We start from the raw sequence: 24696 nt of genomic DNA on the forward strand, positions 1-24696 counted from the left end.
TACCTGCGAGTTTTCATCAAACACGTTTCAACATGCCACATTGTTTTTTTATTACGTACAGATATATGGAACATCAATTGGTCGTCGACACGACATACAATTGTTTTCAGATCTACAGGCTCTACAGCGTGCACCGAGAATTCGGCACTGCTCGCATAAAGGTTTTGAAAGTTGCAAGATTTCTAATATTAGACGACGGTGGACGAGAAAGGGTACGGGTCGACATTTAGGGAGAAAGGACTTTAGATCCTAAATTCGATTGTTATCTAATCAACCAGGGAAGAAACTCATAATATCGCGAGAATATATTTTCTCTGTCATGATCTTGTGCGCTACGAATCTTGCGATTTGTTCAACGTTTTGTTTATAATTAGAAGACTACACAAGATGAGAAGGAAATAATTTCCGTACTTGGATCGATTATTATAATCGATACTCTACGTACATACTTTTCATAAAGGGACACCTCGTTCATTGACTATTCATAACTGACTTGTTCGAACGAGCAGCTATTGAATTCACGTCGTCCTCGCGCTCGTACTAATAATAGTCAAGACCAGTTATTAATTAACGACGATTAATTATTTTAATCCTCGGTAGTGGCCTGTGCAGCATCGAGGATGATTTCAAAGGAGAACGGCTGGAAGCTGTAGCCCAAACCAGAGTAGAATTTACTCTGAAATTCCACCCTGAAGAACGCAAAAAGCGAGAGTTAGAAATAATGTAGATGTTTCTCAATAAACATTATAAATGAATTTACAGCACTAATACAAATTTGTCAATTATATATACACAGATTTATACACAAATAAAATATTTAATTTATTCACATGATATGTGAAAAATTAAGGGGGTAAAAGAGAAATCAAAAGATATGAGAGACTTAGAATAGGATCTTACCAATGTAAACGAAGCGTGTGCAAAAACGCAGAGAGGCCCTCCATGAGTACAAGGATGCCTACGGTGAGCACCGCCCAAAAGGCGAAGACGGCGTAGAGGACAATACCTCCGTCCCAGCCCTCCCTCGCTAGACCGTTTCTCATCACCATGTTCCACAGCACCTCGGACAACTGGGCATGGGCCAGAGACAAGGCCCAGAGACGCAAGTAGGAAGCGGTATGCGACACACTGCCGAGAACGTACTCGATGGTGTGGATGCCCTGGTGGATAAACACCTCCACCATGTCTTCCTCTTCCTCCTTGTGACCGCCAGCACTCTGAGTAACATTTCCGCTCTGCTGTAGAGCCCCCATAGTGGCCTCCACGTCGCCGTTCTCAGCACCGTGGTTGTTGAGCTGGTAGTGCTGCTTTCTACGGTTGCGAATCATCAAGACCGGCTTCGCCAGCAGCATCCACGGTACGCAGAGCAGGGCCACGACAACCAGAAAGTGTTGGAAGCCGTCCTGACCGCCGTACATGTAGGGGTCACATTTGCCAATTTTGACGGCAGGCTTGAAGAGGACCATGTTGATGAAGGTGATGAGGACCGAAGGTGCGCAGCCAGGACCTTCGAACTCGTTGTTCTTCGGGCCGTATTTGATCCATTTCAAAAACATGAGAAATACCATGTAGAGAAACAGCACGCAGAGGAAGATTATCTGCGGCACGAATTCGCAGGTAATGTTCATGCGCTTCTTGAAGTACATGTGATTCCACAGTCCCACCATCACGCCGAACAACATGTGCAGCACGCCGAAGATGATGGAGATTTTCATCTTGTACGAATTTTGAAAGATGATCTTATTGTCCGCCAGCTGCCACACCGGATCCATGCCGAACGGATACGGATAATCGACATAATCTGTCGAATTCGGATCCAACGTCATCTCTTTGTTTTGCCGGACGAAATTGGTGTTGTAGTTTGTCACCCAGTTCGAGCCGAAGATGTTGAGCGACTTGGAGAATATGTCATTGTAAATTAAACCGGTGTACATAGAGAACATGCCCATTAGAAAGATAATATATCGGCCGCCGAAGAAAATATTCCAGATTTCGTTGTCGCTCTTCTTAGCCGCCAGTGGCTTCTCCTTCAGCACCATCCAGCCACCGAACAGGAACATGATGAGGCCGTGGCCAGAGTCACCGAACATTATCGCGAACAGAAACGGGAAAGTAATGATGGTGTAGGGTGCGGGGTTCATCTCGCGATAAGACGCGACCCCATAAGCGTCGATCAGCACCTGAAATCCTTTCGTGAACTTGTTCGTTCGATTGTACGTCGGTGGATCCTCAAACGTCTCCATGCGGTTCAGAATAGGAGGAACAGAACTCCCGCTGCGTTCCTGGAGATGATAGAAAGGATCGTCAGTTTTCACTTCGCGATACTAAATTGAAACAGTGAAGGAACATTATGAAACAGTGTTTATTGATTACCGTCCCACGTCTTAACGCCAATTGGATAGTCTCGATGTCCAGGACAGGCACCCAGCATTCGGCGATCAGACACTTCTGAGTGACATCCAAGTTGAAAAGATTCAGGGTATGATAGATCGCCTTGATCTTGCGGACCTTGATGAACCAGTTCTTGATGTTCTTCGCGGCGGCCACGAGGACACGATGACGATGGTCCTGCGTCTGTCCCAAGACCTGGAAATCAAGATCGTGTCATTAACATTTGTTCAACAAATCGAACTTGGAAGAAGCTCTGTTAGTGCATCAATATTAAGGATATTCAATAATACTACTAATAATAAAATTAATATAATGGTGACGTATGAGAGAGAGGTCGACTCAGCGAGTCGCGAATTCGATCCAAATTTTCATCCCGTGCATTGGTTAATAGAAAGTTCATTTGAAGAGTCAAAGAATATTGAGATGAATTGTTTCAAAAACTCGAACGATAATCTGTTCAACTAAAAAATTAATAACATTGGCCGAAGGAATAAGAGAGCTAAGAGGGTGTTAGTATCTAAATAATTTTATTATAAATTTATTGCACAAAAATATTACTTCAGCCAAGTAATTTTTTCGCAATAAATTTATAATAACATTATTTAGGCACTAAAACCCTGTCACGGCTCTTAGCTCTTATTTCTTCGGTTTTGCTATTAACAAGTCAGAGCCTTACGCATTTATAATAAAATTGATAGAAATAAAAACAAATTCTCACAGTGTTCAAATCCTCGATGCGAGTCATAACACCCATGGCCATTTCCCTGCGGTCAGCTGGCGCTTCCGGGCAGGGGTACAAGGTTGCCCTGAAGCCTTCGCAGATCTTCTTCACGCGAGTCTTCAGCTGATCGCCTTGGAAGAAAATGATGAAGACCGACTTGTACACCTGGTCCCCCTGAATCCATAAATTCCAAATTAGTACTGGATTTTTTTTAAATTAAAACGTAAATTGCGATCTATTTAGACGCAACACCTCATCCTTGACTTCTTCGTTTTAGGCTGAAGCGATACGACTACTCACCGTCGAAGGATCCTCCAGAGGGGTCTCAATCTCCGCCTGACGCAGAAAGACATTTCCACGGCACGCACGCCACAGCATGCGCTCGAACGCGGGGATGCGTTCCCTCAGGATGACTCCCGCGACGAAGCTGTTCGCGCGGCGAGACAGAAAATGGCGATATTAGTGCGAGAGATAACAATAGATTGGGAGATCAAGGTATGTCAGGGTGTCTAACGGCAGGTATGTGCACTAAAAACGCAAAACTGCGTGAAACTCGCCACGATCACGATTTATGGGGGGGGGGGGGGGAGGAGGTCAATTGTTCTCTTGCGGTGGTTGAAAACGAAGCGTCGTGATGATGATAGTTACGAAGGCGGTACAGCGAAGCCTTCAATCTGTATCGATCAACGACTTGGTGCGGATTTTCCGTGGTATTGCTAGCCAATTTGGGAAATGATGATTTCTGTAGCCATGGTCCTTCTCTCTCTCTCTTTCTCTCTCCTTTTCTCTCTTTCGTTCTACGTACCTCAGAGCAACCTTCTGTCAACTATCCTATGGATCCTTGGGACACTCTTTGAACGACAAACTCCAAACAAACAGCATACGTGTGTCACAGGAACAAATCGGATATATGCGCATACGCCGGATCATAATTAAATGCCAAATGCCATGGGATAACTTGCTCGTCAATACATTTTTATCAGGTTGTTGTATATGGAAAGAGGGAGAGAATTAGCGCTCCATTTTTTTTCGCACAATAAAGGCAATTAAAATTATTCTTAAAAAATATATATAAATTTTCTAATATAGTTATTTCAGATCAAGAAAATATAGATATCGCATATACAACGACCTAATAAAGCTCTTGTGTATAAGTTTGCGTCAAGCCCTTATATTCTTTTTAACACCGTTTTAATGCATTTTTCTTCTGAATCTTGGGATCTTTATATCCTTAAAGGTTCGGATACGCTGGGAATCTTTGATCTTCGATCAGAATTATCTGTGTCTCGTTTAACATTGCGTAGAATATTCGTGTGATAAAAAGCACTTGATTATACTCAAAGTGTTAATTGATCCAGTTACTCTCAAACCTCTAAGGATCCAAAATACTGAAAATTTACAGTTCCAAAAATCTAGGCTTCTAAGGGGCTATAAAATATCGAGGTAATGAGATGCCAAGTATCCAAAGCGTTAAAAAATTCCAAGAACCCAAACTTTCAATGTCGCAAAAATCCGAATTCGCAGAGGACAATTTTTATTTTATCCGAGTGTCGAAATCTCTCAGAGAAATATTCCGAAAGGTGGAAACGCCAAGCTTCTTAAACATGATTCTGTTATCTGCGTTAAGGAGGAAGGTGAATTTAAAAACAATCCAAATATAATCAATTTTGAAACTCTTAAAAAAAGCTTGTTTTCTATGTGTTTTGAGATTCCTAAACTGATTTTTAATATCTTACAAATATCTAAAAGACCAGTCTACTTGCAGATTGAATGATTACAAGCGAATAATAAAAAAAATAACTAAAAAGTTCTTAATCTTTGATTTTCACTCGATTCATTCTACTTGCAGCCTTGATTTGAAATAAACCAAGAAAAAGAGCTTAAATTTTTGCAAGAAGCATTAATTCACAACGCCAAGTAGCATCCAAATCTTTGAGACGCTCTCCTAAAATTACGTTATTAATCTTTTACGTGTCTTCTTCTTGGAAAGGATCGATTTTTACAATTTCTTTATCATTTTTCAAGCTGTCTTACAAATAAACGATTTGATAATTTTAAAAAATATTAGAATTGTATAAAAAATTCCAATCCCTTAAAAAAAGGACCAACATTTTTCAAACTACAATCAAAATTCAATAAGAGTTTATTTAGGGAAAAAAACGATCAAAATGTGGTTGATCGTATGAGAAAAAGAACTTAAAAAAGATAATTTTGCTCCCTTATAGAGGGAGCTCTGTTTTGAAATATATATTAATCTAAGGATGAAAAGAAGGAATGTAAAGATAAGTGATTTCACCGCGCACTTTAGACGTGCTCGAATATCATTTTTATTTGCAGAATCGGCCCCGCGATTCCTGGACTCACTTTAACTCTTCGGATTCCTGGGACCTGGACCACGACCGGGGGAAGGAGTAACTAGTAATGGGAGTACGTACCCCAGTTGGACAGGGCCAAGGGCGGACTGGCGGGCGATATTATCATCGCTAATCAACGCGCGTGTCATGGACTCGGTGGGGTTCAAGCCCGCGTGCTCTTGCTGACGACACAACAGACAAGACACAACCACATTAGCCACACTAGACATGACCACAATGCTCCAGCTCGTCACTCTGTCTCTGTTTATGCGGACTCTCCCACTGCTTTCTTTCGTTACCCTCGCTCCCTTGGGTGAACTTGAGATATCCCTCAATGGTGCGACATTCACAAAAGCGGATATCATCGCCGAGTAAAAGTGTGACGATGATACCTCAAGATCTTTCACAAAGCCGTGACGTTGTGACAAAATAAATAGAAGTATAGCAGGCAGAACTTGTCATATTCGACTTCATAATTTTCTGACGATTATTAAATATATAATTTCAGTGAAAACACCCCGCGGTGTAATTGGAAGATCACTTTATAATTTCGCAATGGAAACTACAACAACTACTCGCATAATGACAATAGCTAACTGTACAAAACATTATAAAATTATGAAGGACTTGATATATTTTAAGTTTGCAGATTTTATTAATATCTTTTCTTATCTCTTCGTGAGATTACCTTAACTGCAAGGTTTCTTTTAACGTTTTATCTTAAATCATGAAATCGCGTTTAAAGATAAGATTGTAGAATGCAGTTTCAGCGAAGCAGTGCGAAAAACCATTAAACAGTTTATTGCGCTGAGATATCTCAAGTTCGTCAAGTTGCCGGGCTAAATGGGAATTGCCAGGACGCAAGTGATAACAATATAACGAAATTGATGATAACAGAAGTTAATTATTCGCCAGGTGGTAATTGGTTGCGAGTCAAACCATTTTATACATTTCCAGATATAATTACTAAAATGATTAGAATTTGTCTATGATTAAGTATGTAAGAAATAAATATCTCTGAGATAAGTTTAAATTAAAAACTTATACATATCTAAAACAAAATAAATTAAGATACAAATAGAAAAACGATAAAATGTTTGAAATTCCCGTGATTATAACTAATCGTGCCGTCACTGAGAATTTTTAAACAGCGAACTTATTAGGTAAATATTAGAAAAAGATACGTGGCAATTCCTATTTATTGAATAATCTGAAAGAAATTCACATAAGCCATAATTATTTCGTTCAGCGGTTCTTAATACAGGCTGTAAAAATCTTCGAAAACAGACAAACAATCGAGTCATATTAGCAATCGACGTTGCCTAGACTTATCTGACTTCCAGTTTTATTTTTCTAATCGGCAGATTAGAAATTGACCGAGTTAACCTAATTGTTCGCATCGTGCGAAATGGGAACCAGTTGTTTTAAAGTAAAGCACGACACAAGCCAAGCTGTCAGATCGTTGAAAGAAGTTTCGTTGGTTCTTATTATAGTTCTGAAATCTCCTCGACATCATAATCTTCAAAATTTATACCTGACTTCTTTTTAGAATTTTGGAAACTTTAAAAATTTTCCTCAGTTTACAAAAATTAATTCCCGAATCGATCAATTCTTGAGATAATAAATCTCTGAAATATTGATACCGAGACACTTAAAAATTTAGAAGACTAGAAGATTAAACATGCCTTCGTTTGCACATCTTAAGAAACCTTAATTAATTTTAAATTGTTTGCAAAGTTAAGTGTTCCATATTAAAGAACTCGAACGTACGAAATATCGTAAGTACACTCTTTCGAACTCTCGAGTCTTGTAAAAAAGAAATCAACAAGTCCTACAACGAAGATCCAACGAGGAGTCTTTAACGATCTAGTGATCCACATTGATTTTGATTAACGTAATAGAATACAAAAACGAGTGCGAGGGCATGCGAGCAAGCGGCACATTAAAAAAAAAAAGACACACAGAGTCTTTTGTTAAGAAGGGAGAACGTTGTTATACATACCCATGGCCACACCATCATCATTTATTGTTATTTACAACGTTGTATCACTACAGTGAGAAATTATTACAATTTTGCCGCGCGAGCGTCGAACTGGAAAGCGAGCGGATCTCGACCATCGTGGTCTGAGAGTACTCGATACAGTTTGAATTTCTCTGCCTGAGCGGGTGTTATGAAAACAGGTGACGGCATCAAACTGTATCAACTGTTATCAATCGGCGCGATTCTCACGCCGATCTTCTTTCCCCTCCTTCGTAAACGCGCGTACTGCGACATAAAGTGGGTGAGTGCCTTCGTTTTGTACAATCGGTTAAAAAAGCGAATCATCGCGTTTGTCTTTCAAGTGCGATTCTGATTGCTGAAGCATCCTCCGAGGATGAAGGGAAGGAAAACGGGACGTTATCTTCATTTTATGAGAATTAATTGCGCTAGTTTAAAGTGTACAACGAATATCGGTAACGTTTGAAGACGATACGAGGATGTAGTAATTTCGACAGTTAAGAGTTTAGATTTTCAACAATTTTATGTAGTCACTGAGAAAATAGGGATCGCAAAATTGGAATGACGGAAATCTAAAACTTCCGACGGAAACACCTTTAAAAAGATTCGGATTGAAGGTTGGGAGATTCGGGCCGGCCCTAAGGATTTAATGAGACTTCTTCAAAGGACACGAGAATCTGAAAAATTAAAATTAAAAATGTAAGTATCTCTGATACACGGGGTATCTTCGAGTTGCAACGATGGAAATATAAAAATTCTGAAACACTCTTAAAGGAATCGGAGAGATTCTGATAGGAAAGTCTGCGAACTTAATGAAAAAAGGATCTCCAGGATACGAGAATCTGCAAATTTAAGATTCCGAGAGTCCAAATCTCTGATTCACAAAGACTGAGGAGGAATCTTTGATCGAACCGGTCGAAATATAAAAATTCTCTTAAGGAATGGACCCAAGTGGATACTCAGCGTGGAAAGAAACTCGTCGAGGGACGAGGGAAACCCGAAACCATTTTCGCGAGGGGATGCTCCAGCAACGCAGGGTACGGCTCCGTTCGTTGAGCGACCGGGGTCTTGGATAGACGCAGGCAACAACATCGAGGCAAAAAAAAAACAGTTTTCGCAAACCAGATTCGCAAATAACGGTTGATAACAGCTTGCCTTAACGGGTTCCTATAATGTGCTCCTACGGTGTCTGCCGCAGTGTACAGGTGCTGTAATCACAGAACACACTGACGTAGGACGCCTCTACTATCTAGGGTCTAGGGTGAGTACCGGGCCTTTGACGTAGCGATTACGATTAACACGACGGAGGGGGTTTCGGGGAGGTAAAAAAGAAAGGAGATTCGGAAAAAGTCCGCGATATATTTCGTCGATCAACCCTCTTCGAACTCTTTTGCTTCCTCGAACACGTGGGAAAGTTCCGCGCTGGGCGCAATTTTCAGTTCGGCATCGAAAACCGAGCCTCTAACACGGTACTTATCGTAGGGTGATTATGACGTTACAGTGGACACACGTTAGACAATAATTTGGTAATCAAAGAGCTTCTATTTAGTTAGTTGTTCATTGATCATTATTTGAGGATCAGGATGTTGGGATTTATTCAACATTCCAGGCATCTTATTGTTAGTTTTCTAAACAGCCGAAAGTCTGTAAGAATTTAGAGCTCCAGAATTCTCTTTTCTAATCTGACATTTAGACGCACGAAGATAATTTTCATAACGATTCTTCGTAGGTTCAATTCTACAAGCGTGTTCTCAATTTAGAAATTATTATGTTATAATATTAATAGTGGAAGAACATGCATGTGAAAAGAATTTAACGTAAGTGCACTTATAATTTGTAGTAATAAGCTCGTACACAAGAATTCACTAAAAAAAGGTAGAGTTCTATTATGAACAGTGTTGCATTGTATTAGTATTTTATTATAAACTAAAACCCGTGTTAAACGCTCGGTTTATTCTCGATTCTACGGCACATCTCGGCCCTACAGTATGAAATCGCGTTCGAGAGTGCATATAAGAATATTTCACCGAGTTATTTCGTTCATTTGGCTGCACATTTCCTGACTTCGTCCTAATCCTCGGATTACTGACCGTTAAAACTGTCTAAATCTCGTGAATGCGTATTCAGTCTTCAATGGCGAACAATATCGAAAATTGTAAAAACTCAGCAACAAGTTACAGTAATATAAAATACGAAGATAATACGAGTCGAAGTGAGACGAGGAAGTACAATGGTTGCGTTTGTTGCATTGTCATCAAGAAAGTTCCGGGATATACGCTTGCGTTCGGGTCAGCAATTCGAGGATCAGCGTTAGAGACTGCATGGTAAAATGCAGCAGTACATCGGGCTCGTGTTCTGCGACACAAACTGTAGGCATGCGACGTTATACCGATGACGATTCTCGGCGAGGATTGAGTTGCAGAGCGTGGTGATCCGGAATCACCCAGCCTGGGCTTAGTCTGGTGGATCTCGAGGACATAAATTCCGAAGTTTAGCCGAAGGAGCTCAAGGCGGACGTAAACAAAATTAATCCGTTGTAAGATTGGCGTGTAACTTTCAGGGGGGATGTTAGCTCGCAATGAATGTCTGGGAACTTTGGAAAGGAGTGATGAAGAAACTTCGGTAGCAATTTGCACATCGTCAAATGCAAAGCTCTCCTTAATAAAAGTGAAACACAAGAAAAACACACCAAAGAGGAATTGAATTGAAGAATGTAAGAATTTTGATAAATGTCAGTTATAGGTATACGACGCTTCAAGGTCTTTGAGTGTCATCTGCCGTAAAAGGATTGTTGCAAAATGGAATGGCGAAATGGAGCGAGACAAACAGGTCAGGTTTCTGAAAGCAGGGCTTTGAGAGAATCTAAATTCAATGAGAAACTGAGATCTTGATGTTAAGCGTCTGCTTGTCTTTCGGCAGGTACTCGGGAGTCGCCACGCTCTGCACTGAATGAACGTAACGCCACACACATTAATTACCCGAGCTTGAGAGCCTGGCCGCCGGCGCGGAGGCCCTCCTCACCCAACAGAGTGACTTGCTCTTCTTCACGGCTGGGGTCTGCCATCTGCGACACGACACCTCCATGCTCAGCCTGGCAACAGACACAGGTCACCCCTCTTTCGCCCTATCTCCCGTTCCACTCGCTCATACCAGACCCTCTTTCCTTCTCTCTGTTTCAAAATTTTCTTCAACTTACCGACGTCGAAGAAGAAGAAGAAGAGGAGGAGGAAGAAGGAGAGATCGCTTCACGAACTCGCGTAGTTTTGCTCAATGCTAGATCTAACGACAAGTCTAAATTCGTGATGCTTAGCCGTGGGGTAGAGGAGAGACGAAAAGTAGAGCTCTCGGAAAATTTTATTGAGAAATTTCAAGAGTCGCGCGAAGAATTTAAAAAGAGAGTCTCCCCAAATTTTAAAAAGGTAGTTTCGCGGAGGCAACTTTCTCTAAACGCACGGGATGCCAAATATTCACGGGATTTCAGATTGAAATTAAGAATTCGAATTCTAGATTATCCGAGTCTTTCACAATCTACAGTTTGAATTCAGAAAACTAAGTGCCAAATGTTTTAGAGTCGTGACACTCAACAGATCTATAGATGTACGAATTTAGTTGAATAGGGAAGCATCACGAACTGTACAAAGTTCATGCAGCCCTAATTTCTGTCTAGCTCTACAATTAAAATATTGCTGACTATTAATAGCAACTATAATAGCAACTATAATAACTATATGATAAATTAATTAAAGTGGAAACATATACCACATATAGAACTACAATCTTGCTACACATGCTACATGCAAATAATTCGGTAAAGGCCGATTGGCGTATTTTCTCAAAATACATTCGGAAATTTTCATTTAATACGCACAACTTGCACTTCAGGATGTGATTATTTAACATTTGTTCACCAAAGAAAGACGATAATAATAACTCGTGATAATTATTTAATATATAATATTTTTTGTGAAAAGTAATAATTATTAATTAACGTTAAATAATTTACATTGATACCGCGCGGATTTTAATAATTCCAGTTTAATGAGAGGAACTTCAAGGATTTTATTCGGGGTAAAATTTCAAAATTTCACACAATTCAAATCATCGAGTGATGAACACTCCGTGCCAAGCGAATCGCAATGCGGCCTTTAAGGAATTAGCACAAAATGCAATATCCTCTAAACAATGTATGTTGAACAAATTCACATAACGTTGCGGACATTAGTACAACTCATGCAGATTGCCATTAATTCATTACTATTAATCGTACAAGGCTTCATGCTTTGCGTCTACAATTAGCTCCTATTATTTGTGTGGTAGTCTTCTGTAGTTCTAATAATCCTATGGAAGTCTTACATTAATTTCAACAGTTTTGTGTAGTGCTTTGTACGTTTATCATTTATAGTATTTCTGTTGCTGTTATCTGCCACTGAGACTACTTGCTCTTAAAACTTTCGGGAAAGTGACGCGAAACACTCAAGTCGTTACTGTCAAAGAGTATTGTGTGTGTGCATCGAGAAATCATTCGAGTTTGCTGAACAATTATTTGCGTGTGGATATCTTGTATCGAGTAAGTAATCACGACACGTGCAAACATGTTTGTTACCAAACATGCACTTGACGAATTACGATACATCTTTAGAGGAATAAAATCAAGATCAACGGAACAAAATGGAGAGAAATAAAAATTGTGTGTAACATTAATATACTAAAATAAAGGGTAAAAAGAAACGTTAATGTACTAAAATGAAGGAAAACTCACACAAGGTGACAACTCGAATGAGAAAATACTGGAGATGTCAAATCTAAAATTGAACTAGAGGACTCTCAAAAGATTACATGTTAAACAACTACGGTCAACGGGTTGCTCTCTTCAAAAGGATACATTTACATAAACTAATCCGAGGCAGTTCGTGTGCAGAGGGAACGACAATATGTGGTCTCTCAAAGAATTCTCTTTGCTGCTACACACGACACGGGTAAATGAAACAACAACAACAACAACAACAAGTGTCGGTCCAATTCAATATCAAACGTTAAACACAATTCGTTATAAATGTAATGGAATCCGTACGAAGTCGCGGCGTTACTGGACGTAAGTCTCAAAGGACTCGTAAAGGGAGACAGGGCGGAGCGAGTGACTTGTGTCCTTTGCAGCAGTGGCTTTTGGTTAGTTGGCAACACTAACACATTAATAATCCTAAAATCACTCAACAATATAATGATTAGTAACGGTAAAAAAAAAAGAGAGAGAAAACAAAACGTGGACATTCCGATGTCCGACAATTCGGGTGGCGTTCGCCACCAGCTCGTCGCGTCGGGTCCTATATCTCGTCTCTCGCTGCATCTCTAAGCGTCTCTCCGCTGCATTCGCATAAAATTGCGCAAGCGACTGTGGCACAGACAGGCCTCTGTGGTGTATCTAATTCGCGCGCAGTCCTTCCAGCCTTTCATGCATCAGAGAACATTTCGCCCAGCCCGTGGACTCGTTCGCTCTCTAGTGCGGCCGTCCCTTCAGTCGACAATGCAACTTTCCCTCCTCGCAAGACATCGCAAAATTGTCACTTCAACGAGATCTCCTCGTACAAAAGTCCCCCTTGAGTTTTCACAAGGACGTACGTTCTTTTCGTTCTCTTTTTCTTTTCTCTTTGCCAAAATGTACACTGTACGTCAAAAGCATTAAGCGGATCTACGAAGAGATCCCATTAAGGTGATACACGTTTTACACTGAAGCGCATATTAAATTAAGACGAATCTTTTGTATCTGAAAGGGGAGAGAACGCGTCGCTCGCGCGTTAACCGATTCACGGAAATGTAAGCCAAACAAGTATGAGGCTGTAGGCTGCGACATTAAGGCTTTCCGACGGTACATCTCGCCGCGCGAAAATTCCAATTGTACAGCAAACGGGGCGGAGTGAACTTTCGTTCGGACGTGTGATTTTCAAGCCGATATACACATAAACAACCGCGCTTCGTCCCCGACTGCTGACAGAGAATTCTTATATGCCCATCGACTCGACATTCAAGTAACAAGTGGCAACACCATTCCGCCGATATTTACAGCCCATTGCGAAAGTTCTCCCCCAAAACGAGATTCACATTCATAGTTTTACAGGAACGCTCGACAGACTGAGGGACCAGACACGCTTCAACACATTCCACTTTGTACAATTCTCGTTCCATTCCTCCTTGCCGACAAGCAGATCTGGAAGGCTACCCTCGACAGTTTGCAATTCTCGAAAGGTAAACTCGCCCGATTCTTTCGCGATCCAGACCAGATCAATCGCGTGAGCAGGGGATTAGGCGCGATCGGCGCGCGGCTTACCTCGTCGAAGAAGACCTGAGTCTTGCGCAGGATGTGCTTCAGCTCGGTCAGCTCCAGGAAGTTGCGCTTCAGCGCCTCGGCGTTCTGATTCACCTCCCGCAGCTCGTTCTCCAGCTTCTCGAAGGTCGCCTCCAGGTCGATCATCTCCCGGGGCTGCGGGGCCTCCGGGTTCTCGCCGGTGTCCAACATCGGGATGCCGTCCTTCTTGATCTCCTTCTCCAGGTAGCGCAGCTTGCGCTCCATCTCGTCGCAACGGCGCACCTCGTTGACGAACTTGCGTTGGAAGGCATTGACGTCGGGATTCAACTAAAATCAGACGGACACTGGACGTGAAGCCGTCGATGCGGCGAGACAAGGGTGTAACGATATGGAAACGGGGGAGGGGCGGGTGTTCGACGACCAACAGTCTAGGAAGATCGCCGGGACTAGCCGTCAAGGCAGAGTCGCGAGGAACGCGGTTACTCACGTCGCGAAACTGCACCAGACCGAGCTCGCCGAGCTCGGAGACGCAGGCGTACGCTGCCTCGCTCTGGAGGAACAGCTGACACAGAGTCATCTCCTCGCTGCGGAAAAGCGAGCCCATCTTCGTGGGTTGTTGGAAGTAACGTGCCGCGGGGACGATCACAAGTGGACTTTACTCCAGGAGCGTCGAAGACGCTCCGCCGCCAGGTGTCAACTTCGTTCCGCTTCTTATCGCCAACCCTGAAAGCGCGGCCGTGACGAGAGTCGCGGGGGCGACGAGCCAGTAGTGAGATAACGCGATCGATCGATCAGTCACGAGGTGCGCGAGCGCGAGTCACGTGGTAGGAGTGACCTCGCTACACCCATCGCGACCGCGGTGACGTCGCGCGGAGGCGCGGGGGAAGCCCAGATTTGACTTGTATCGGTCCCGTCAGCGGTCAGAATGCCTGTTTTGCAAACCACACCGTCCACACCGTTTCTGGGCAGGTTTTCGTCAACGCAGGAGGCCCGCCCGCCACCCCCGCGAGCACGGAGATAGGAGAGTATCGATGTTATCAACTATCTGTATGAATTTTTCGATTGGCGGCATCGGAGAGAGAAATCCTAAGAGCGGCCGCGCCGGCTGATTCCAGCGCCCTACGCCCACTTTCATTTTTCGAACTACTTCGCTACGCCCACCTTCAAGCACTGCCGATAAAGTCACCACTTGGTGCGTGTCCGCGCTACCCCCCTTTTTTCACGCGGGTAATGCAGCGCCCAATTTTGGTTGTGTTCCACGCTGCGTGCGTGAAATCTAATATTTTGTACATTTTAAGTATATAATTAGCAGCAATTGTATTAAAACCAATTGTATAATCTATAAAAATTATTTTCGATTAATTGCGTTATTTACTGGACTGGTAATTTCCTTCAAAGGTTTCGATATTCGTACCTCGACACTTTAAATTACTTCGAAGCTTGGAAAAATTCAACCGTTGAGTGGCGAATTTATTCGAAGAATACTAAAAATATTGCAAATAAAAAGTATCAACAACGAAAGAATGTGAATCGCCAGTAGTTGATTAAAAAACTTGTCACTCACCGACACGATGCGCAGCGGCGGAGTTGTATCTACGTTGATTCTGCAATGGCGGCCGATGCCTCCTCCTCCTCTCAGGTGTCGTTGGCTCAGTTGTCCTCCGACACACTCGCGAATTTACACTTCCGTTTGTAAAGTGACTTGCCACTGTCACATGCCACTTTTTCGGTTTTCACTGTTTCCGATTGTCATTGAGTTCGATTGCCACTACGAAACTGTTCGATTACAACGTCGCACTGACACTCGCACAAATCACCGACACAATTCAACGATCGCACGACGATACCGATCAAAGAGCGATCGCGGTTTCTTCCCGCACTCGTCGCGAACGCGTATCAAGAAAGAATAATACGGTGTGCGAAGAGGCGCGGGCACAACCGATCGATTCAACTGTCGCCGCGTGAATGAACCGGCGTAAACACCGTAAAAACCGAGCGCGGATTCCAATAGATTGTTTTTGTCCGAGGTGTTCACGGCGCTACGTCATTTCTTGGAATCCGCAGCCCGCGCTCGGTTTTTACGGTGTTTACGCCGGTTCATTCACGCGGCGACAGTCGAATTGATCGGTTGTGCCCGCGCCGCTTCGCATACCGTATTATTCTTTCTTGATACGCGTTCGCGACGAGTGCGGGAATGAAACCGCGATCGCTTTCAGTGAACAATCATTGATCGATATCATCGTTGAATCCCCGCCCGCGATTTGTGTCAGTGATTTGTGGCGGGTATCAGTGCGACGATGTAATCGAACAGTTTCGTAGTGGCCCTGGTGAAAATAAAGATTGGAGCGTAAATCGAACGTAAGGGAAGAGTGACACAAGCGTAAACGAAATGTGTAGGAAGCGTAATTTGGAACAGCGAAGCGTAAAAGAAACCTCGAACGCTTCTTTTACGCTTCGCTGTTCCAAATTACGTTTCCTACACATTTCGTTTACACTTCTGTCACTCTCCCCTTACATTCGATTTACGCTCCAAATTCTATTTTCACCAGGAGTGGCAATCGAACTCAGCGACAATCGCCCGGTGAGAAATGATTCGTCGATCGACGTCGATCGACGAATCAATTCTCACTGGGCGGACACAGTGAAAACCGAAGAAGTGGCATTTGGACACAGTGACAGTGGCAAGTGACTTTACAAACGGAAGTGCAAATTCGCGACTGTGTCGGAGGACAACTGAGCCAACGACACCTGAGAGGAGGAGGAGGCATCGGCCGCCATTGCGGAATCAACGTAGATACAACTCCGCCGCAGCGCATATCGTGTCGGTGAGTGAAAAGTTTTTTATCGTTAATCAACTACTGGCGATTCACATTCTTTCGTTGTTGATACTTTTTATTTGCAATATATTTCGTATTCTTCGAATACATTCGCCACTCACACGGTTGAATTTTTCCAAGCTTCGAAGTAATTCGTCGAGGTACGAATGTCGAAACCTTTAAGAGGATCCCCCAAGACCGAGGCCTTTGATGGTGTGCGCCATCTAAACACGAAACGCAGCATATACATGAGCACACGGACACACTACTACGATACATCACACCCATACATAAACGCGAAAATTTCATACTAACTATACTCTTATTTTAAACCTCTAATCCCAATTTAGAGGGTTTCACAGTAATTCTACATGTCATCGAATCCTAGGAAACTCAGTTTCATGTGAGTACAAGTTGTAGAACTTTTATACGAAGCACAAGTATGACGGAGTGACAGTTCGCGTCTACAAGGTTATGTGTGATCGATTATATGATTTTTGTAATTTTTACTCATTTTTGGTATAAAATCGGAGTTTCCTGGGATCATTAATGCATATGTATACTGTAATTGTACGCAAGCATTTTTGATTCCATGAATTTAATACGACGAAAGGTTATAACTACGAAAATGGTAATTCTGTCGGTAATACAGACATACTACGGGATCCTCTTAAAGGAAATTACCAGTCCACTAAATAACGCAATTAATCGAAAATAATTTTTATAGATTATACAATTGGTTTTAATACAATTGCTGCTGATATACTTGATGTATATGTATCAAAAATATTAAAATGTACAAAATATTAGATTTTACGCACGCAGCGTGGAACACAACCAAAATTGGGCGCTGCATTACCCGCGTGAAAAAAGGGGGTAGCGCGGACACACACCAAGTGGAGACTTTATCGGCAGTGCTTGAAAATGGGTCGGTAACGAAAACATTTTTTTCCAAAAACGTTGAAACCGATGTCGAAATTTTGTTTCATCTGAGGTTCATTCTGTTTCACGCACGATGCATCGATTATCCTTGTTATTCGCTCACCAAATATTAAATATATAATAAGGATAAATGCACCTTTGATATGTCGATAATAGTAGCACCAACATGGCGTAGCCAATCAGGAATTCGTAAGGCCTAACCCTTTCTAGCTCAACTTTCTGCACCGTTTATCTTTCTTTCTCTTCTCACCGTCATTTAAGATCGTCTTAATTACAATCTCGAGAGGCTGAAATGTTAAAATTACCAAGATTGCATTTTTAACGATCGTACGATGAGCACCGGCCCTTAAGCTCGTCTCGCCCGCGGTCCAATTCCAGACCCACCCAGGTTGTCTTTCACGTCCATGGCCGACTCTTGGTGTCACATGTTATCTGACGTGATCACATGATCGCGTCCGAAATTGATCGACGTCGAGGGAGTGTCGTTCGAATTTGATTGTTTTCTCGCGCAACGATGCTACGACAATTATCGCTCCTGGTCGCTGTCCTCGGCGCAGGTAATTCCCCGCTTGCCCTCGAGGCATCCTTTCCAGAACTGCTAGAGTACCTCGAGTTTTCCGCGATCGAATTCCCGACTGCGGAAGCCAGTCCAGCCCTCCGAGGCCGTTTTCCGCCAAGAATTGGCGAGATGTTCGAATTCAACTTCATTTCGGGGCAAAGTAGACTCTCCCCCGAGACATTTCGAGTATCCCGAAACGTGCGCGTCCTTTTGCCGAAGACGGGTCTTCGCTCAATGCTCGCCCTTTTCCAGTTCACGCCATCGGTGAATTCGTCGTTCTCTACTCACCCGACAGCGTGGAATTCACCGTGAATGGGGAGATCGAGCAAAGCAGCCTCAAGGAGATCCTGTCGGCGGCTCTTGGTTACACTGGGAAGCAGGTACGTCGTCTCTCGAGGGAGACCACCCGTCGAAGGCCGCGGTCCGCAGATACCTTGCTTGATGCCGCAAATGCTTCAAGACGTTCCTCCCTTCCTTGTCTCTTTATCAACAGGAAAGAGAAGAAGCATTTGCATTATTAAGTGGGCCAAATGGTGCTTTCCATTTACTCCGACACCAGTTATTGACTGACACAAGTATTATTTTGTCCATGTTGTTCACTGGGTGTTGAAAATGGTGTCGCCAAATGGAAAGCACCGAGAGACTCCTGGACGCCACAAAGCTTCAAATGCATTTCGTTCGAACGGCGAGACTTTAAGATTTTGTAACGTCGACGCGAAAGGAACCGAATCTTAAGGTTCAATCGTTCTGCTGTTTCGAGTGTCTCGCACCTGAAACGACACACTCATTATTGAACCTCATTTGAAGATTCGTTGAGAGAAACGTGATTCGCGATCTTGCAGAGGGATTCAGATCGCAGCATTGCCATATGGGATCCGTTTTCGATGCCCAAGGCACTGGTTGCCATAGCGATTGACGGAATAGAGGAACTGCCCTTCCCGGACGGCAAAACCAGGGACAATACTAACCTCGTCGTGTATCCTCTGATCGTCGACGAGGCGGAGGAGACCACCTGGCAGGCGATTAGAAGCAGAGTGGAGGAGCGCAGCAACGACAACACCTTGGTCAGGATTAACCTGAGCGACGGGGTGGACGCTGTAAGTGCTATTCGACTCGTAGATGGCAGACAGACTTGATTATAAACTTGCCAGTAGTTTGACATGTTATTACTGAACATCCACGATATTACAAGCGAGATCTCTATGATGCAGCTCGGCCAGTCTGCCCTCGGCGAGCTGAAACCTGCCAAAATGAAGAAAGAACTCAAGTTTCTGAGCCCCGAGATCGAGGAGGATCGCAAGTTCGTCGAGGAGATGCAGCTTCTCAGTGCCATCGCTGACAACTCGTTCACCGGGAAGAAGCACAACTCCGGCACGGATGTCTACTGGTTGGTAGTGTCGGCGCTCAGACCGGTCCTGGATCTGCACGGAAACACTTCCGCGACCGCCAAGGAGGCGTTCACACTGTTGTCAAACTCGATGCAGCAAATTGCCAGTGCCTTCGTGAACGCGTACGACGGCAAAGTACGTTCGGAATGCGTTCACTCTTGATTTTTATCTACTTGTGCAATTTGGATAATGAATATAGACTAAGACCCGTATTCTGAACCCTCTTTTATTAATAAAAGCGCGTCTAAAAGTGGCTAATAAGCCTTCTGATTGGCTACATGCCACTTTTAGAGGCGCTTTTATCGATAAAAGAGGCCTTAGAATACAGGCCCTAGTCTATTTGCACGCGATAGTCGGTGCAGATATGCGATCGTACAATTCACACGTTCCGAATGCTTTTGTCTATCTGCTCTAGGTTGTCATGGCAGTCTTTACGAACGACGCCTCGAAGGTGAGGAACGCCCGCTCTGTTCTCGAGAGACAGCGCAGAGACACCCCGGTGAGTCGTCCAAAATTGTCTTGGGCTTTGTAGGTATAAGCATTTTGCGATCTACCGTGTTTCGAGTACAGGATGATTTGAAGATTCTTCAGAGCATTGACAGGAAAACGCCTTAGACAAAATTATTGTCACTAGGCTGGTATTACATTTGTTGTACGACAAATTTTTTAAGTGTGTCGATTGGCTGCAGAACAGAAGAGTTCTCGAGTCTCTAGAAATTTTCTATCCTGCAGCCAATCGACACGCTTGAAAAATGTGTCGCACGACAAATGTAATATTAGCCTTGCGCTGCAAATCTAAGAGTGTTACTTGTATACACATACGTGTGTAATTTGGTGAAGCACCTTTAAACGTTGTGTACTGTATAGAAGCAACAACGTTTTAGTAAACTACTTTTAAAAAAAATAGAAATTTTCCAGGTATTAAATTCATTATCAGTACAGTATTACGATTAGGAGGGTACCTAATAATTTTGTCTACGGCTGTGTTTGAAAATAGAAATGAAAGAACTTACGATAATCATATCGATATGCAGTACGTAATTAAATTAAACGCCCCCCCATTTTAATCAAACTCGATCATCTTAATGTTCATCAGTAACAGTTCTCCTCGGAGACGAGTCTTTGCCGTTATTTTTTAAATGATAACGGTATATTGTGCGAAACGTGAAAAAAAAGTGATTATTAAAATTCACCGTTTATGAAATTTCTCTCGTCAAGTTTTATACAAAGAGAATACTTTTCTAGTCTTATTTTTTTATCGTTTTGCGATCCCGACAATGTATAATTCATTTGAACGTTCACGATACAGATTGTAGCTAATTTTGCAACCGATTTGCTAAGTAAGTATATCATACTTTTTGTCTAAGCGTCAATTGATTGAAATTCGTTTTCTACGCCAAAATACAATAGAGCCGTAAAGTACCGTCAGATATCGATTTGAGCAGTGTTGAATCTCGCTCCGCTTATTCAGAACTATTGGATTTTAGAATCGCGCGTTAGTTCGCTTGAAATTATCAATCCCTCATCTGTACCATTTTTAATTGTTACGGGATATTTTGTAGGCTCATAAGACTAAAAATGTTAAAACCGCTGGTGGTGCCAAGGGAGCGCCAATTAGTTCAGACGATATTAACGATAATTTTTTCGTCAAGGTACCGTGTCGAATCGCATTGCATGGGCTATTACTTTGACTGAGAGTGTTTCTTTTCCGAATTAGAGGTAGCTTTTTGCATGGATATCGCGAAACACGACGAATTACTCTTTAATTACTCTAATCAACGAACTTACAAACCTCGTCCATCCGTTCGTCTTCTTTTCTCTCGCGAAATTTGTTACAAACGATTATATTTAACGAAAGCTCGGTTACCGACAAATGTAGCTACTCGATCAATCGTTCTGATGTCCTTAATCGATCAAGTTTGAAGCTCGACATCGGTGAATTTAGGTAGTCGCTAATGTGACCCTTGAAACCGTCGGTATCCTCGGGCTCGACGAAATTCCAAGTTTGATACGGGCAAATATTTCAACGTTTGCCACAGCCGAATCCCTGAAATGAATTAAGATCAAAACGGTAGAATCTGAAACTCGATGTCGACAAATCGATGTACTCGGCAAACTTAAGTCCTTCAAGTTCTAATATCTTTGGAGCCTTGAAGACTGGGCTTGCTTTAATCACCTTACTCAGATACTGAACAACACTGATTGTAGCGAGGCGGCGAGCAAGAGGGACAAAATAATAATGACGAAGAGGGGATAGATAGAATGAGTAGTACTGTCGGGTCCAACACTGTCGTCAGTACTACTGAACGTCAGTATAGCGGAACGTCGGAAAAGTCCGACGAAGTTAATAAGGAGAATAACTTAAATACTAACACACAGACAATAGGACAGGTATCGCAAACATATTAACATGCATCGCAATCGACGGGTCCAGGAGAGAACCGGATAAGTCCGGTTTCTTTCAGTTTTTATATACTTGCGTCGCAACGAGCGAACAATTTCTCAAGATTCATAATGTTCATACTATGAAAAGAAGAAGTAAGTTTTACGTCAAAAACACTTGATAAAAATAAGCTCGCAGAGAAAAATCATAATAAAACTTAATGAATATAGTTTAAGCTTACAATCAGATACGTTGATATGCTCGAGTAAATGTAGATCGTTCTAAGACAGTCGAATAAAATGGTAAAGATCCTAAATTTTAACGTATAGAGAAATTGATTGAGAATTGCGACTTGTCAAGTTCTTTTTCTGGGCCTCTCTTAGTGGTTTTCGTTCTGCCAGGCCTTGCCAGATTATTAGAGCACCTGAGTTCTAAAGAGATGACTAATTAATTTAATGCTTGCCAAGTACTTCAGTAGAGCTGAACAATCTTGACAGAAGATTTTTCAACACTTATCTAATTCAGCTTCAATTTCTTGTAAGATTGTTTTCTTTCGCATTGAGATTGTAATCTGCCGTAGATGCCGATTAATGCTTATGTGAATGATGCTTAGCCGTGGTGATACTTTTAATTTAAGCAGCAAGTTTTGTACTCGAGAAGCGAGGTGATATAAATCCAAGAAATCACTTCTTCCCGAGATGCTTAATTACGATTTTACATCAATGTTATAAATACAGTTTCGGGCTCGTTGCTTCTCAAGTGCAGAATTATAATTTTGCATGAAGGCTTGTCGTGTCTTGCATGCATATATTTTAATGATGATAAATCTACAAATAATGGGACTCTCGATTGAAAGTTTCCGTTAGGAAAGACTTAACTTAATTAATTATTTAGCAAGTACCTAAAGCAATTCTCGTTGATTAGTTACGAACTCTCGAGTTCGTTTCATATGTTAATAGCGAAAGCCTTGGTATTTTTTACTGCATCTCTGAATACGCTCAATTTTTTTTTATCTTACTGATTCGCGAGGTGTTGAGAATTGTAGAATGTTACTAGTAAATTTAGCAAATACCGCAGAAAGAGGGAGAAACGTTCGCAGGATTTTGTAGGTCTCGAGAATTGCGTTTACCTCCGTTATAACGACCATTCTGTTTCAGCCTGAATTTTCCGGCCGCGCGAAAACTTACTCGGACGACTATCCCGTCATCTTCAACATAATGCTGTGGTTCGGTGTCGTTTTCGTCTTCTCGCTTTTAGCCATTTGCAGTACGTATTTTCGTAAACACAGAGTAGAGATTATTTTGGACGAAATTTCCAAAAATATTCCAAGCGTTAATTAAATCAGAAATCTTTCTCCGTTTCGAGTAGCCTTCACTATCCTGGAGTTTATTGGATTTTTAATATTAATTTTTATATTTGTGTATAGAACTAAACTTGACAAAAGCAACCATTCAAAAGTTACTGATCAATTCTCTGGTTAAATACGTTTAATCGTTTAAGTTTAACAAAAGGGACTTGAACTCGACGATGCGATCTTGATATTTTCAGTCGCCATCGCTGATATGGATCCAGGACGAGACTCCATCATTTATAGGATGACATCGAATCGAATGAAGAAAGATAATTAATGTGTAAATATAATTATACATATATTACATATAAGTAATAGAATTTTGTAACATATGTTTCTGTGCAAAATGTAGCTCGTCGGAGCGTCTGTGTATGTAATTTATCAATTTTAATTCGAGTGTATTCAAGTAGGGAAGTAGGGCTCTATCACATATTTCCATATCCTGAAGTTCTCTTGAATTGAGCGAGCCGGAGCTATCAAATGGCTATACAGGATATACACGATTATACACTTCATTGAATTATAATAAGTGATTGTTACGTCGTTAAACTTTCCGAAGGTTTGTATATTCCTTGGAAAACCAAAGGCTGTCCTAAATATAACAATCATCCAAATTAGGGAATTTTACGCATTTTTTAGTCGTAAGAAGTCTCGTATAACTTTCGTATAATATTTCAACGGTTCAATTTTCAGTGCTACCGAAAAATTAATCGTACGCTCATTTGTCACGTTTCTATTAAATCGCGAGACAGAAACGTAGAAACACTCACATGTTTCGAGCGTGAAAATGGAGCTCTTCGATATTATAATAATAATCCCCATTGTCAGGGATAGGAAAGTTACTTTTTAAAAGTTACTCGTTACCGTTTCTTAAAAAATAACGATTCGTTACTTTTTTAATTCTGAAACGAGATTAGACAAACTGAAACATTTACTTTCGTCATAGTTTTTTTTTTACTAACAAAGATATTAGCAAAACAATTATTTATTTTAAAGTTGTAAAACCACGAAAAATTTGAGGAGATAAATTTTTAAACGCTCAAAATGTAAATGAAACATTTTTATTTCTACGAAAAGTATAAATACAGCTAACGTTCTTGCATTGCACTCCCAAGTTTTCGTTCAAATTATTAACGCGCAATAATTGTAAACTTATCTTAAATATAACAACCCATGATAATAAATTATGAACATCGATCGATGCCTGAAGATTAAATGTAAGAAAATATAGTTATATTTTATAACTACATTCGAAATATAAAAAGTAACGATAAAAGTAACTGTAAAATTCGTTACAGTTACTAAAAAAAAGTAACTACGTTTCCTTTACGGTTATAAAAGAAAAAAAAAGTAACGCGTTACTTCCATACCTGCACGTGATATTTCGTGCTTTCGCGCCTATCGAGCTCCGAGCGGATCTACAAGCGGACTGCGCGCGATCACGTGACACTGGCGGCCAATTTCGCGCCGTTCCGCACGGCCGTGCGTTAC

The 24696-nt window shown here is 41.8% G+C and overlaps 2 protein-coding genes across 7 annotated transcripts; one reads left to right on the top strand and one right to left on the bottom strand.

Annotated features, from left to right (window-relative positions):
* Positions 1-25: 25 nt before the first annotated feature.
* On the bottom strand, positions 26-14791 carry LOC105566033 (V-type proton ATPase 116 kDa subunit a). 4 transcript variants are annotated; one of them, XM_012019719.1, is made up of 8 exons: positions 14254-14791; positions 13788-14093; positions 10444-10556; positions 3413-3539; positions 3110-3286; positions 2374-2586; positions 901-2282; positions 26-689 (listed from the first exon to the last, which is right to left on the bottom strand). In XM_012019719.1, exons 1-8 carry the CDS (start codon positions 14368-14370, stop codon positions 587-589), a joined length of 2538 nt encoding a protein of 845 aa, XP_011875109.1. In that variant the 5' UTR covers positions 14371-14791; the 3' UTR covers positions 26-586. The 4 variants fall into 4 exon arrangements, with proteins under 4 accessions (XP_011875109.1, XP_011875110.1, XP_011875112.1 ...); XM_012019720.1 differs by lacking the exon at positions 10444-10556 and adding an exon at positions 5548-5648 and having other exon boundaries at positions 14254-14790; XM_012019722.1 differs by lacking the exon at positions 10444-10556 and adding an exon at positions 8621-8673 and having other exon boundaries at positions 14254-14790.
* A 3133-nt stretch (positions 14792-17924) lies between these two features.
* LOC105566034 (renin receptor) lies at positions 17925-23827 on the top strand. 3 transcript variants are annotated; one of them, XM_012019723.1, is made up of 8 exons: positions 17925-18081; positions 18336-18463; positions 18926-19180; positions 19295-19606; positions 19887-19970; positions 21680-21862; positions 23012-23120; positions 23403-23827. In XM_012019723.1, the coding sequence occupies exons 1-8, from the start codon at positions 18039-18041 to the stop codon at positions 23480-23482; spliced, it is 1194 nt and encodes a 397-aa protein (XP_011875113.1). In that variant the 5' UTR covers positions 17925-18038; the 3' UTR covers positions 23483-23827. The 3 variants fall into 3 exon arrangements, with proteins under 3 accessions (XP_011875113.1, XP_011875114.1, XP_011875115.1); XM_012019724.1 differs by lacking the exon at positions 21680-21862 and adding an exon at positions 21034-21123 and having other exon boundaries at positions 17926-18081; XM_012019725.1 differs by lacking the exon at positions 21680-21862 and having other exon boundaries at positions 17927-18081.
* The last annotated feature ends 869 nt before the right edge of the window (positions 23828-24696 follow it).

The sequence above is a fragment of the Vollenhovia emeryi genome, unplaced genomic scaffold (assembly GCF_000949405.1).
Source record: "Vollenhovia emeryi isolate VEMERY1.0 unplaced genomic scaffold, V.emery_V1.0 DF939147.1, whole genome shotgun sequence".
Classification (NCBI taxonomy): domain Eukaryota; kingdom Metazoa; phylum Arthropoda; class Insecta; order Hymenoptera; family Formicidae; genus Vollenhovia; species Vollenhovia emeryi.

Coding starts and splice junctions, on each gene's coding strand:
- LOC105566033 (XM_012019719.1), bottom strand. CDS start 14,370: ATGGGCTCGCTTTTCCGCAGCGAGGAGATGACTCTGTGTCAGCTGTTC. Junction 14,094..14,253: donor GTCTGGTGCAGTTTCGCGAC/GTGAGTAACCGC, acceptor GTCTGATTTTAG/TTGAATCCCGACGTCAATGC. Junction 3,540..10,443: donor GGCCAGGCTCTCAAGCTCGG/GTAATTAATGTG, acceptor CCGCGCGAACAG/CTTCGTCGCGGGAGTCATCC.
- LOC105566034 (XM_012019723.1), top strand. CDS start 18,039: ATGCTACGACAATTATCGCTCCTGGTCGCTGTCCTCGGCGCAG. Junction 18,464..18,925: donor TTGGTTACACTGGGAAGCAG/GTACGTCGTCTC, acceptor GCGATCTTGCAG/AGGGATTCAGATCGCAGCAT. Junction 23,121..23,402: donor CTCGCTTTTAGCCATTTGCA/GTACGTATTTTC, acceptor TGATATTTTCAG/TCGCCATCGCTGATATGGAT.